At 47.7% G+C, this 14,502-nt stretch overlaps 1 protein-coding gene across 5 annotated transcripts in view; it reads left to right on the forward strand.

The window, feature by feature from the left end:
• Window positions 1-14,502, forward strand: part of LOC116946909 (thrombospondin type-1 domain-containing protein 7A-like) — a 444,047-nt gene that overhangs the window by 304,309 nt on the left and 125,236 nt on the right. For all 5 annotated transcript variants that reach the window (XM_076070187.1, XM_032962175.2, XM_032962192.2 and 2 more), the window contains one exon: window positions 13,365-13,483. In XM_076070187.1, coding sequence (XP_075926302.1) covers window positions 13,365-13,483 — 119 coding nt within the window. The remainder of the gene's footprint in view (window positions 1-13,364; window positions 13,484-14,502) is intronic.

The following is a 14,502-nucleotide window of genomic DNA, read 5'->3' on the forward strand; positions in this document are numbered from 1 at the left end:
TCGTACATAACATGATAAACTTACAAACTAACAAATAAATATGGAGGTATGTTGAAAGTTAATTGGGACAGTGAAGTGCATGTGAAGATCGCCCATATATGACGACTACCCCAGCACAAATGCATGTGTGTCACGCCATACATGTCACTCACAATTTTTAACAATCTGTGTTTCAGGGCCATGTAATAGATACCATTTTTTTCTTTACCTTAAATAATGCACTTAGCCAGATGTATTGCAGTGTACCGGCAGCTGCTGATGGTTCAGGTCTCATGTGAGGTTCAGATCCAATGATTTTGTCTTTATCCACAGTTTTTCTATGAGAATAAAACGGAAAACTAATAACAACTATCCAAGTTTATAATGATTTAATTTACTAAATTCACCAAGCAGTGGACAGTTGCCTATTGCTGCTACACAAACATATTTAGTAAGAGCCCCCCCAACCTCAACTGGCCCTTTTTGCATTAAGTTATTTGTTTCTGTGCTTCAGTCTGTCGATTGGGATTGACATGTATGCAAATGATGTCAGTCACAGCTATCAGATTTTAATAAACATGAACAACAAGGTAACACCATTAAATATATTAAATCATGAAGAGAGAACGTTTGAAGCCAAATCACAGTGAAGGCAAAGTTTTTTTAAATACACGAATGCACATGCACCATCGAGGAAGAAACACGAGTGAGTGGTGCAAAGAGGAAATGAGAGCAGCTAAGAATATGAAGCAAACACCAATCCAGGGATGTGTACTTTAAAGTCCATAAAACACAACCCTTAACAGGTTTTGCGGAAAACATTGGACAAACTGTTATTGGTAAAGTTGTCGCGCCAAAAACAGCACCAGGTTGCAGCAATTTGTAAATCAAGTGGGATAATGCTCAATTTACTATCACAGTGCGGATGGCTGTATTGATACAGCCCTACAATTCAGTATCATTCCGCCGGTATTTCAACAATTATGTATTATAAAAGCCCAGCGTTCTATTTATCCGTTTGTCCATCAACTGAATTATAAGAGCCTTTCAGAAGGCCTGAATCAAAAAATTATAGATAGTGGACCCCCACCCCCAGAGGTTGGGGTAAAAAGTTGATCCAAGAGGTTTCCAAAAATTGTCGATCCACTCCCCTAAAAAATAGAAATGTATTTTGTAGGCATATATGCCTACACACCCTAAATACAATAGAGTCACTGCACACCTTGGTGGGGTGGGGGGGGGAGAAGAAGACATCAGTGGGAGCGACGGGCGAGGTGCGAAACGCAGAGAAGCCCTCTGTGGGGGGGGGGGGACATGTTTAATGACAGGGTGCCACCTGTCGGCCTGAAGGGGAGTAATCGCGGTTATGGGTATATTACATAATGCCTAATTATGAGGGGGGCATATCTGGGGTAAAGGTAAAAGGCAGAGTCAGTCAAAGCTCCAGGAACCTGCTTGAAGGTTCTGGAAGGGGGTATGGCCGGAGGCGGGGCTTGGCCGCGCAGGGACGTATATAAGGCGGATCGAACCAAAGGTTCGGTGCTGTTGTGGGTCCTGGGTCCTGGCTGCGTCGCTGCTCGCCATCGTCTCTCTTCATCGTCTGACCACGTGGCTGATCTTCTGCAAGGCTTTCATCGTCGCCGTTGCTGCGCTAGTCGGACAGCTGCATAGTTGAACGCCGACGATGGAGTTGTGTGATAGGGTCGGCTATGTGTAGCTGCGTTACATAAATGTATTGCCCAGTGTGTTCCTAATAAATAAGAAGCCTTCTACACGTGTCTCGGAAGCCACTCACTACACATGTGAGAGTACATTAGCAGGGTAATACTTTGTGAGACCCTCCAGGCAATTGGTATCGACTCAAACTCATCCAATTTGCCAGCGTGCATCCTCAATTGTGTCAAATGCAGCTTTTAAAAATGTTGCCGGGGGTCTTATTTTTAGTCCTTATTAAGACACACAGTACCATACAATGCAGATGGTTGAATATATGTTATAAATGTAATAAAACACTTCGACGACGAACGTTTACTTGTGTCTTTCTTTATTTATATCTGTGTCGGCTGAACAGCTCCACGCTCCTCCATTCGGATATTCCCCGTTCCGGTCTTCTCTGCGCGGCGTTTGTTGACTCTGTCCCGCACACGGGTCACTCACGCTCCCCGCTCCTGCGCCCCGCTGGCTGGCGGCGCGCAAGGAGGCAACCCTCGGACCGCCACGTGGCCGCTGGCGTTCCAAAGGCGTGAGACGTGGTCCCGCTTCCAGACTTCCCACACTGACCTCGAGCATCTTCCTGCTTCCCCTTATATCCCTCTCACGCGGAGCCAAGCCCCGCCTCTAGCCACGCCCCTTCTAGAACCTTCCCGATGGTTCTCCGCGAGCACCCTTGAGCTCTGCCCCTGAACTTCGGCCCAGATGACCCCACTTAACTTGATTGGTTTATGGCTGATACAGCGGAGCCTATCCAGCCGGTCGGCAACCGTCGGTGTACTCTCTTATTACATCACCCCCCCCCCCCCCGGTGTAAAAGACTAGCCGTCCCAGCTAGGAACGAGGTAAGTCAGGTAATACGAGAGAGACACCATGAATCAAGAACAGAACAACAAGAACAAGATGCATAATGAACGCAACAAGCGTAACGGCAAGCAACCGGTAACAACATCATTTTGAACGGGTACGTGACGCCGGCCTCTCTCCGGCATTGGCACGAGGTCCCGCTGGATGCAACACAGAGGGAGGCAGAAGTGCGGAAGATTTGGCGTCTGCCGTAGCGGTTGAAGGCCCGGCTGGAGCAGGGTCATCAGCAACAGAAGGAGTCCTCAGGGTCCTTGCGTCTGTGGAAGGCAACACAGGCCTTTTCAGGGGATCAACCGGCAACTGGGGTGGCACGTCGGACGCATCAGACACGCACACATTGAGGGTGTCGAATTTCTATCAATTCCACAAGCCCCTGCCATGTCCTGTGTAGTCTGGGAGAGGTTCCCACCGGCACGTGGGCGCAATGAAGCCAGGCCCGGTCGCTCACAGACCACGGCATGTCGCGATGTGACCAGCGAGCACACCGCTCGTTACGAGCCTGGGTCTTGGCCCTGCTGATGCGTGCCGCCTCCCGTGCTTCTGTCACATGGCGACGGAGTCGCGGATGTGTTCGGGAAGGGTCTGTTTAGGCCCTTTAGTGAGCGTTCCAAGTTCCCTGCCAATCGGTGGCACGTTCTCCCGTCGATACATGAGGAAAAACGATGAGTACCCGGTGGAAGCATGTGGGGCCATACGATAGGCAGAGAGCACGCTAGGAATGTGTAGATCCCATTCGGCCTGTTTCTCACTCACAGTGTGGCCGAGCATGGCGGACAAAGTACGGTTCAATCGCTCGACCATCCCATCTGTTTGCAGGTGGTAAGGCTAAGTCCGTATCTTCTTAGTGCCCAACGCATCACAAACATCACGTAGCAATTTTGACGAAAAATTATGGCCCTGATCCGTAAGCAATTGTTCCAGTGCGCCTTTGTCCATTACATAACCGTTCAAAAATGCTTCCGTGATGGAAGATGCCGATTGATCGGGCAAGGGCCAAGCCATCGGCCATCTTGAAAAATATTCCACCCCTACCAACAAGAATTTATTTCCTTGGGTGGTAGGAGGAAGAGGCCCGAGGATATCAAGGGCCACTAGTTCGTTAATTCGTGTGACCTGAATAGATTTCAAGAGTGGAACATATTTCTGGCGCGGTGGTTTCCGTCGAGCGCATTTGGGGCAGGCCTGGATAGCATTAGCGACATCAGCCGTCATGCCAGGCCAAAAATAATCTCTCTGTAGCGTGAGCAAGGTTTTCTGCACGCCCAGGTGCAACAATTTCGCAGCATGCAACACCCGAATCAATTCTTGCTGAAGCGCGACAGGAACCACCACACACCAACGGCCCAACAAATCGTCTCTCCACATCAACAGACCGTCCTGGAAGGCCGCTTGCGGTGAGTCGTCCTTCGCCGAGGACACATGCGACCCACCAGCCCGACACCGCAACGAACCCAACGAGTCATCCAATAGTTATTTGCGTACCCATACCGAGCGCGGCAGGTGCAACGCACCGTCAGGCGGCCCCGGGCTGGCATGCTCAGCGGAATCTGCCACCACGGACATGACAGGCCGAGGGGGCTGAGGGGGATGTGTGCAACGATTAGTGCCTGATGCACAAGCGCAAGGGGACCCTTGCGCCAATCTGGAGAGCGCATTTGCATTACTATGCCGAGAACCCTTATGGTAATTGACCTCAAAGGATAATTCCTGCAACGTCTCGAGCCATAGAGACAGCTGGCCAGATGGCTGTTCGATTTTAAAGGAATACAGGAGGGCAGCATGGTCAGTGCGCACAACAAATTTCCTGCCGTATAGGTAAGGTCGATATTGGCGTACGAAGTGGACGATCGCCAATAGTTCCCTCCTCGTAACACAGTAGTGGTTCTCCGCCAGAGAAAGGACATGGCTGCCATATGCAACAACCCTCTCCACGCCATTCTTGGACTGGGACAAGACGACGCCAATGCCTGTATCGCTGGCATCAGTGTCCAGAATAAACGGCAAGGAAAAGTCAGGGTAATCAAGTGTCGGCGCGGTCGCCAAGCGATCACGAAGGCCCTTAAATGCCTCTTCCTCCTCCGTCCCCCATTTAAATCTCTGATTCTTTGCCGTAAGGACGTGTAGAGGCTTAACGATGGTAGCAAAATGTGGAACGAACTGACGGTGGTAGGACGCGAACCCGACAAAACTACGCACATCCCCCACAGAAGTTGGGGTCGGCCAGTCACAAACACAAGAAGTTTTGTCTGAGTCCGTGGCGATGCCGTCAGAGCTAACAATGTGTCCTAAGTAACGCATGGAAGGTTGCAAGAGATGACATTTCTTAGGTTTAAATTTGAAATTAGCGGAACACACCCTGTCGAAAACAGCCTTCAATCGCCGAAGGTGTTCCTCAAACGTACGATTGAACACAATAATGCCATCCAAGTATATGAGATACGTGTCCCATTGCAACCCAGCTAAAACTAGCTACATCAAGCGTTGGAACGTGGCGGGAGCGGAATTCAGACCCATGGGAAGACAGTTCAATTGGAAAAGTCCTTGAGGCGTACGGAATGCAGTTTTTGGCTTTGAAGAATCGTCGAGGGGCAGCTGCCAGAACCCGGAAGACAGATCGAGGGTGTAAAAGTATTGCGCCCCTGACAACGCATCAAGGGATTCGTCCATCCGTGGCAGAGGGTACGCATCTGCCACGAATACCTTATTAAGCTTACGAAAATCAACACAAAACCTAAGGTTGCCATCATTTTTCTTAACTAGAACAACAGGTGCTCCCCAGGAGCTATTAGATGGAGAGATTATGTCAGTGGCCAGCATCTAATCCACTGCGCAACGCACATGGTCCCTCTCCGTGGGGCTCAAATGGTGAGAATTTAGTCGTATAGGGCTCGCCTCCCCAGTATCAATGTGGTGGGACAAGAGCGATGTGCAACCCAAATCAAAGTCTTCCTTGCTAAAAAAAGTTGGCGTAGTCGAATAGCAGTGCCCGTAGTGTCCTGCGTTGATCAGCAGCCAACGACGCATTCTCCTGGCACAATTCCACGATCCAACGATCATCGGACAACGCCCTGGGATGAGTCGTCCCCACCAATTTCCCAGGTCGGCTCTCATCGTGGTCTGTAAAGGCGGTAGTGGCATTAGCCAAGACCGTACTGGCCGGGACCAAAACACCTTCCGGACCCCCATTCAAAACCTGCAAAAACGGGGCCTGACCGGCACAAATAATCGTTTAGGCCCCCACAAGAGGAAGACACTTGGTAGCGGTGTTTGACGGGGACAACAATACACCCGCCGCCGCATCTGCTTCGCCGAATCATTTATGATATTGTAATGGAACAAGCATTTGGGAGCCCAGCGGAATCTCAACAGTGACATCTGCAAGCGCCTGCACAGCCACGCATGGCGGAGGATGACCGAGCGGGGACGGCAACTTTGCAAACTCCAGACATCCCTGATCCATAAGGATTTTGACAGGCATCTTACGAAGAAAGTCGGTGCTCAATAAGCAGGGCACCGCTAGGGACCTGTAAATCAAAATCGTCCCCGACGCAGCAACATTCCCAATGGCAATATGGGCATCCACCTGCCCGACAATGCCCATACTACTCCCGTTGGCAGAGATACATGCATCAAAAGCCGGCCGCACCCGTGAGGCGGGGATAGAAAGGAGTTTGAAAATCATGTCGGAGATGATAGTGGCAGACGCCCCAGTGTCCACTAACATCCGAACGTCTACCCCCTGTATAGAACCCGGCACCATGGAGAATCCCGTCGCCGCCGCCACAACATTTCGTGCCAATTTCCTCCATTGTGTTATCGACCGCGGCGAAGTCCCAACGGAACCGTCTGAATCGCGAAACGGTGGATTACTATGCGCGTCGGAAGATGCGTGAGATGTCAATTGATGCCGGGTGTCTGATGCGTGCCGACTTGCCTGGCCGGGGTCGTGGTCCATCCATGGAGGCGGCGCCAGAGCTGGGGCCCCGGGAGGTGGTGGAGGACAAGGGCGACTCTGGCAGTCCCGTGCGAAGTGGCCCAAGCGGCCACACTTGAAACACGTCACCGCAGCCTACCGAGTGGCCTCATCGTCGGCCCCGCACAACTTATAGGACCCCTCATGGAGCGAGTCTGGTCTCCACCGCGGATCCCAGCGAGGAGCGGCGGCGGCCAGGTCCCCGACCTCACACACTGGCAGTGGAATGCCCATGTCCTTTGACAGTTCCAGCATCTTGCCCAAGATGAGAGGGTCGAGCACATCAGGTCTAGCGTTGGGGTAAGCGGCCATCGCGAGCGCCAACAGCGCGCCGCGGTAGGCAAGGGGAGATTCATTGCTCCCTCGCCGACGATGCATAAACTTCCACTGAGTGTCTGAAGGTGGCTCGTAAACTTCCACCATTTTGGCAAACGCACCCTTCAATGTCTTCTTCTTGTCAGAGGGAATAGAACGGAACACCGCTAGCGATACGTCGTCGAGGAGGGTAGGTAGAGCGTCCAAAGCCTCCTCTTCCATCCACCGCACCGAACGAAATGCCGACTCGAATCGCCATGTAAAAGCACTCCAGTCGCCGCCCACGACAAATTCCTCGATGTGGGGAAGACGATGACTGCGCCCCGCACCCCCGTCACCGGCGGGCTTCGTCACACCCGGCAGCGTGCCACGCAGCTCCGGCGAAATGGCGGGCTCAGACTGCGCTTCTGCAGCCGCGCCCAAGATGGTGGCCTGCCGCCACATGGCGCCCACCGCGGTCGTAATGGTGGACGGCCCCTCCGCGGGCATAATGGCGGCCGTGAAATGCACGAGGGGCCCCTCCGAGGCCCCCCCGACAAGAGCCCTACATGTCTCCACTCGGCAACACGTCCTGTGGCTGTCCCGGCGCCGCAGACGACGTGACCAGCGTGACGAGGTGAAGCAGAACCCCGCGGAGAGAGTCTATCTGCTCAGCAACACGCCGCCAGCCGTCGCCCGCACCCGGAGACGAAGACGGCTCTGTCCCGATGTCCTTTGCCAGCGCTATGGTCGCGCCAGCCGTGATTACAGTAACCGAGTCCACGGCACCCGGGGTCGGCTGGTCTTGGGTGAGCGAGTCGTCATCGTCGTCGGAAAACGGTGCAGGCGGGTTCTTCTTCTTGAGATGCTTGGACATCCTTGCAGTACGTCGCGTTGTCCGGCTCCAATAATCACTTCTGGCACCAGTTGTAATAAAACACTTCGACAACGAATGTTTACTTGTGTCTTTATTTATATCTGTGTCGGCTGAACAGCTCCACGCTCCTCCATTCGGATATTCCCTGTTCCGTTCTTCTCTGCACGGCATGTGTTGACTCCGTCCCGTGCACGGCTCGCTCACGCCGCCGCTCCTGCGCACCGCTGGCTGGCGCCACGTGGCCACTGGCGTTCCGAAGGCGCGAGACGTGGTCCCGCTTCCAGACTTCCCACACTGACTTCGAGCCTCTTCCTGCTTCCCCTTATATCCCTCTCACGCGGAGCCAAGCCTCGCATTTAGCCACGCCCCTTCTCGAACCTTTCTGATGGTTCCCCGCGAGCACCCTTGAGCTCCGCCCTTGAACTTCGGCACAGATGATCCCACTTAACTTGATTGGCTTATGGCTGATACAGCGGAGCCTATCAAGCTGGTCGGCGACCATCGGTGTACTCTTTTATTACAGAAATATACCAATCATATATACTTATGTAGGTTCTGTATATTTATATTAACTTTGGAGCTGTGTTTTAGAGCACTCTACTCAATATCTGGAGTTAAAATCCAAGTCAGAGGTAAACTCAGCCTAGCATTACTGCTCATGTTGAGAAAAAGTACCACTTATAAGACATCAACAAACATCATCCTTTTGACACACTGCCCATAGCTATCATGACAATGTGGAATCGCTATTGCTAGCTACGAACTGCCAACAGAAATGAGCAGCACATCATTGCTCCATTGTGTGTTGACACTTTGATTTGGCACCCTATAACTCTTACAGATGTATAAGGAATTTTAGTGGACTTGTATCTTACATAGATACTTTTTCTCCATATATCATGTGTGTTTTAAACTATATAATGCGTATACATATGCACTTTACTGGAATCTAATTTTCCTTCAAGTCTCTCTTTTGGAAAAGGAGGAAATATCAAAGGGCTTGCTCCTTGTCAGACAGGATATACAATTTGACTTAATTCCGATTCATATAGCCTGACCAATTAAACATATTTTCTTACTTACTGTGTAAAATACATCTCTTGACACATTCTAAATTTTAAATTGTATATGAAGGCCTCGGTTGGATGTCAAGCTTTTTATGGAGATTGACAGGAATTAAATAATCAAGCACTTTGTAAGTGTGAAGACAGATAATTATCGTTGCTTGGATGGGATTACAGTCAAAATTTAAGAGAAACTGCAGAGAAAGACCGAAGGTTGCTTTGTTCAATTGCATGCAGAACTCTATCTTATTTTTTTGCGTTTAGTTTGTTGTCCTACGCACCTCCGATTAGCAAAAGAAGTTCAACATACATACAATTACAGACTGTTGAATGGCTCTATTGTGTGGTCTCAACGCAATGGAGGGTGAAATATAACATTGAGAACTACAGAACATTTGGAACTCGCAAGAGTTGTGTAGATATTACGTTTAAAGAAAATACTTGAATGCACGGATGTTTTGACTGGAAAAGTGGCTATTGATTTAATATGGTTGGCATGGTTTCTGTAAGGTAAGGTCATGTTTATCTAACCAATAACTTATTTCTATGAGAATGTCACGACGATGGCAGATTAAGGGGATCTCCTGGAAATTATTATTTATTGAGGCATTCAAAAAAGCACTTGACGTGACACCTTGCGGGAGCTTCACTGAGAAAACAATGGTGCCTGAGATGTACAGGGTCTGGCGGTGCATCTGATAGGTAATTGCTTAAATGTTCCAGAAGGCAAAGGCTTGTCACAAAAGGGGAAAAAGTATGGCCTCATGAATATTTTAAAGACATGTAGGCAGATAAAAGAGTCTCTTCCCGTACCAGGAGCCACCTTTATATCAAGAACAATGCATCTTCATTTCACGACAACTGTTAAAGCTGGGGACTTTTCTGATAATTAACTTTCGAATGCATTAAACAATTCACAGATATTTTACAGTGCTTACGTGCACTGTGAAAGTATACTTGAATCGTTGGTGTAATTAGATTTTTGTAGTACACTTAAGACTTAAAATATATGCTTGTTTTATAGCCTTTCTTAATTTGCAAAAAGGCTGAATACTGTTTTGGTGTCTACTATGAATAACGTTTCTTGCTTTAGCCTTGATGTCCCCAAGCCCATGTGCCAGAGATGTCAAGCTGTGCAGTATTAATTTCACATCAACTTGAAAGCTAGCATTTCCTTTCTTCTCGTTGTCCTGTATTGTTTTGAAACACGGTGGGATTTACAACGTCGGGTTTAAAGACCAGCAGTTCACACAGTAGTGCAAAGAGCATTAGTTTATGTGTAAATATATTATTGTGTTGCATTTCAAGTAGTGTGTTGAAGGATAATATTTACATTAATAAACTAAAAAACGTTCTCTCTACATAACATGGAAGTGACGATACTGTGTCACTTTACCCCTTTAAAGAATGTCTAAAGCTCACAGAGTTTTGCCAATTAATTAGTGGCAGCACATCTGCAGTAGAAATAAGCTAATTGTGGTCATACCACTCATCATCTCTGCAGTCTGATGCCACCAGAAGCCCCATTTTATACAAAGACCCTCTGCAGGGAGTGTATGAGCGTGCTCATTTAATACAATTCTGAATTGATCGACAGTCCCTCAAGCCAGTGGGGCAGCAAGAACCTTGACTTAATGATTTGGGTTGTGTCACTAATGCTGCCATTGCACGATTACTTAACTACTGATACCTGGAGACCACACACACGCACACGCAGCCCGTGCCCACACAGAATGTTGTCAAGGCCCGAAAATATAGAAGCTGCCCTAGCAGCGTGGGGTCCTTTACACATTGTGCGTGGACAGGGACGTGTCAGCTTGTGCCTCCTGGGTTTGTTTAAAAAAATAATATTTTAATAACGAGTAATTGCACCAAGTCACCTGTGCTTTCCGTCGGTGCAGAGTCAGCTCGTTGTGCATCAAGGTGTAAGCATTTTTATGATTAACGACATTTTAAGGACAACTTAAACTGGTAAGGTCAATGTGCAAACCGCGACCTTTTGTTCCATACGTTGTTCATTTAATGCCTTTATATCTTGCATTGTGAAAACTTCAGGTAATAATGCCACGTCAACTTAAGAGCTGTATTTTTTTTAAACTGAAATTAGCTTCAATGTATCTATTTATTGTTAGATTATTTTTTTACAGCTAATATCATGTATGCAGTGTGTGTGTGACATTTACTTGGGTTATGTGTGACTGTGTGATTATGTGAAGGGAGTGGTGGTGGCGGGATTTGCACTTTGGACTGAAATGCTAATGACACAAGTTCGAATCCCAGCCATTTATAACATCAGTGTCAAGTTATAGTTATAGGTTTCACCCTTTTAATTGCCACAAAAACTGACACCTTTATTCAAGGCATCATGTTTGCAATAACCACAACACAAGCAGTCAAAATGCAAACAAAAGAGACAACTCTGATAATAATATGCACTGTCCTTGAATTTGATTGTTCCACACCCGAGACGGCTTTTCTTAGAGCCTAGTCTCCACTGGTGTTGGACAAGAAGACGCCAAAAGGCGTACTTAGTGTCAAGTGTTGTATGACTATTTTCTAGTTCTACTCTAGGTCAACTTAGCCTTCAATTTGTGAATACTGTCATTGGAGAAATAAAAGACTTCCAGATGTGATGCTCTGGCCACATATCCTCATGTGTTGTGATAACCTTAATATAAATCTACTAAAAACACATTTTGCAACAATATCTAATGATAGTTTTGTCTATACTCTTTGTTTTTTTAGGTAAAGTCACGTAGGTATAAAAATACAACGAAAAAATATTAATCACGACGTTTCGATCGCAACACAAGCGGTCGTCGTCCTCAGGCGGAAAAAAAAATAATCCAGCAGTGGAACTTCTGAACCAGCGAGAGAGCTGTTACAACAATCCAGCACTCAATATGGAGTACTTCCTCCCTCACTAATAATCATGCGCAAGTGACGTCACTCCACATCGAACAGCCCCCTCATTAATAATCATGAGCAGGTGACGGCCTCCTAATGGACCTCCCTCCATTATTATTACCTACTATAATGAGCCAAGAATGTCTGTGCGCAACGCTCGTGACGTAACTCCACGTCGACTAGCCCCCCCCATTAATAAGCATTATAAGGTGACGTCCTCCAAATGGACACCCCTCCCCCCCCATTTATAATAATTAACGGCTGACGTCACTCCACATGGGGGGCGAGGCGCCTCCCCCCCCCCTCCTCGGCGTCAACTTACAACCCTCACTACAAAGGCAGAACCCTCACGTCACGCGATCTCCGTAACGCTGTTGAGACATCAAAGTAGAATGGACGTCATGATGAACAAGGGATTATAACCTTACAATGAAATAAGTCTGTGTCACCGCGCCCTTACAAATTGCACACGCATTGATGCAATGAATATCACGTTGCGGTCTTATTTTCGCTTGCAAGTTTCAGATTTACTGCAATACACCTGTCCTTGGACGGGCAAAAGGCTAGTTTAAATATATTTAAAATTACGTACAGATATTTTCCAACCTTTTAAGCAGCCATAATTGTATTATTATTTTTTGTAGATAATCCAATTATGTATTTATAAACTTCTAGACTATCCTAAAACACACAAGTATTTTAAAACGATGTGAAATTTTCAATGTTTAATTTTTTTTTGGTCAGAACCCAATTTCGTTCAGATGTATTTTTTTTTAATACCTGTCATATTTTTTTAAGTTTCGGAAGGTGACGCACCTTTCTTCCAAACGACAGTTCTCATCTAAAACTACAAGTTGAGCCTCACCAAGAATCTACATTTCATTAATAGGTCTGCAGTGCAGGTAAAAGCCTCATTGCCATCTCTGTTTTGTCACACAGTTACCAAATTACACTTTAAAATATTCTTGGTGTGATAATGTGCAGTTATAATGTGTCAGAACCTATTAATGTAATTCCAGTTAGACTTATCCATTTCAAATGAGCTACTCTTCATAAAAATGGATACAGTAAACCAATAGTAAGGTGCAGATGAACATTACCACCTGGGTTTTTTGCGTGTGTACATTTATAATGGTTAGTGAGTCAGTCAACCCATGGCACTTGGGTCTATCCCGTGACCTCCTTTAAGCGAGCTTTCCACACTTCATGTGGCCTCAAATTGCACCTGACCTGGCACAGGCACCGTGGTGATGCCACCGCCACTTATTGATGAATGGCGCCTGTTATTTTAATGGTTAGTGCACTGCACTACAAACTCAGCAGTTGAGTTCAATTCCCACCCACAACCGATAACAGCATATATATGAACTTATTCTGGACCTCCTCTAGGTTGACTCAGCCTTTTAATTACTACTTAGTGTGGTGTTTAAACAACAGCATGGGGGAGACAAAGGTCAACAGGCATGGTGCTGGTCACCAACCCCCTCATGTGCTGTGCCAGCCTGAATAGGTACTCATTAACAGCACTTGCTCCGACAGTCTGTTCAGGCCACATGGCGGTTCTTTGATTTTTGTCTTGGTATGTATTTATAGAAGTCCTATATGGAAGAATATTCCTGACAATCTAATGGTCACATGGTCCCCGACTTACTGCTCATTTCTCCTGCCCCTCCCGCCCCCCTTGTCCATTCAGGTGCCCATTGAGCCAAGCCCCAATGAGCCGGAGAGCTTGCCTCGTGCCATGTCGCCGGGACTGCACTCTCTCACCGTTCAGTGACTGGACGCCGTGCCCCGACCCTTGCCGCCAGACTGGTCAGCTATGCAGGCGTACATGCCATTTTGTCTTTGTCTATGTGTGTGTGAGTAGGGATGTGTAGTGGAGCGGTGAGTTCAGTGGTTAGCACATTACACTACGAACACAATGCCCTGAGTTCGATTGCCACTCACTACCAACACCAGTGACAATTATATGAACTGGGCCTCCCCTAAATCGACTTAGCCTTAAATGAGTACCTGGTGTCATGTGCAAACATCACCACTGGGAATATAAAGGCGGTCGGGCATGGTGCTGGTCACCCACCCCTTCCTCTGCCTCGACTGCCTTCGTAGTGAGCACTTGTCCAAAAACGCCTGTTAAGGCTATACGGGGGATCTTTGTACGGTGTGTTTGTGTTGGGGGAGCGGTTGCGTCGTGGTTAGTGCACTGCACTATGAACCAGGTGACCTAAGTTTGATTCCCAGCCACGGCTAACATTGGTGATGTTAGTCGTTTCCACCAAATAACAAGAATAGCCTTTTTTAACTCGGTAAAAATGCATGTGAATCCAAGATGGCTCCGGAGCCACAGGTTTCCGACCCCTGCCCGAGGTCAACCTAGCCTTAAGTAAGAAGTATCTGATGTGGCGTGTAAATATCTCCACTCGAATGTTAAAAATGGCCACACGCCGTTCTGGCCACACCACCCATTGATGTGCCATGCCGACCATCAAAGGTGTCCGCTAAGAGTACTTGCACAAACAGTCTTTGTAGGCCCTCAAGGGATCATTGTCTTCGTATTGGTACATTTGGTACATTGGTCAGTTACCCCAGTTTGTTAAATTACGAAGCTCAAGTCTCTTCTTTGACCTCCAACGATCAGGACTTTGTCACATCATGTTGCCTCAAATTGCAAAGAGCTTGGCACCGGCTCTTTAGTGATATCACTCTAACTTAGTGGTGAATGGTGCCCTTTTTTTGTTTGAAGGCACAATTGGACACTTTTATCCAAAGTACATGTACAGTCCTTTATTAAGCCACTTGCGAATGACCTCCCATGCCATTCGATCGTGGGA

Source organism: Petromyzon marinus, chromosome 2 (genome assembly GCF_048934315.1).
Source record: "Petromyzon marinus isolate PM22_M1 ecotype Great Lakes invasive population chromosome 2, UKy_Petmar_22M1.pri1.0, whole genome shotgun sequence".
Taxonomy (NCBI): Eukaryota; Metazoa; Chordata; class Hyperoartia; order Petromyzontiformes; family Petromyzontidae; genus Petromyzon; species Petromyzon marinus.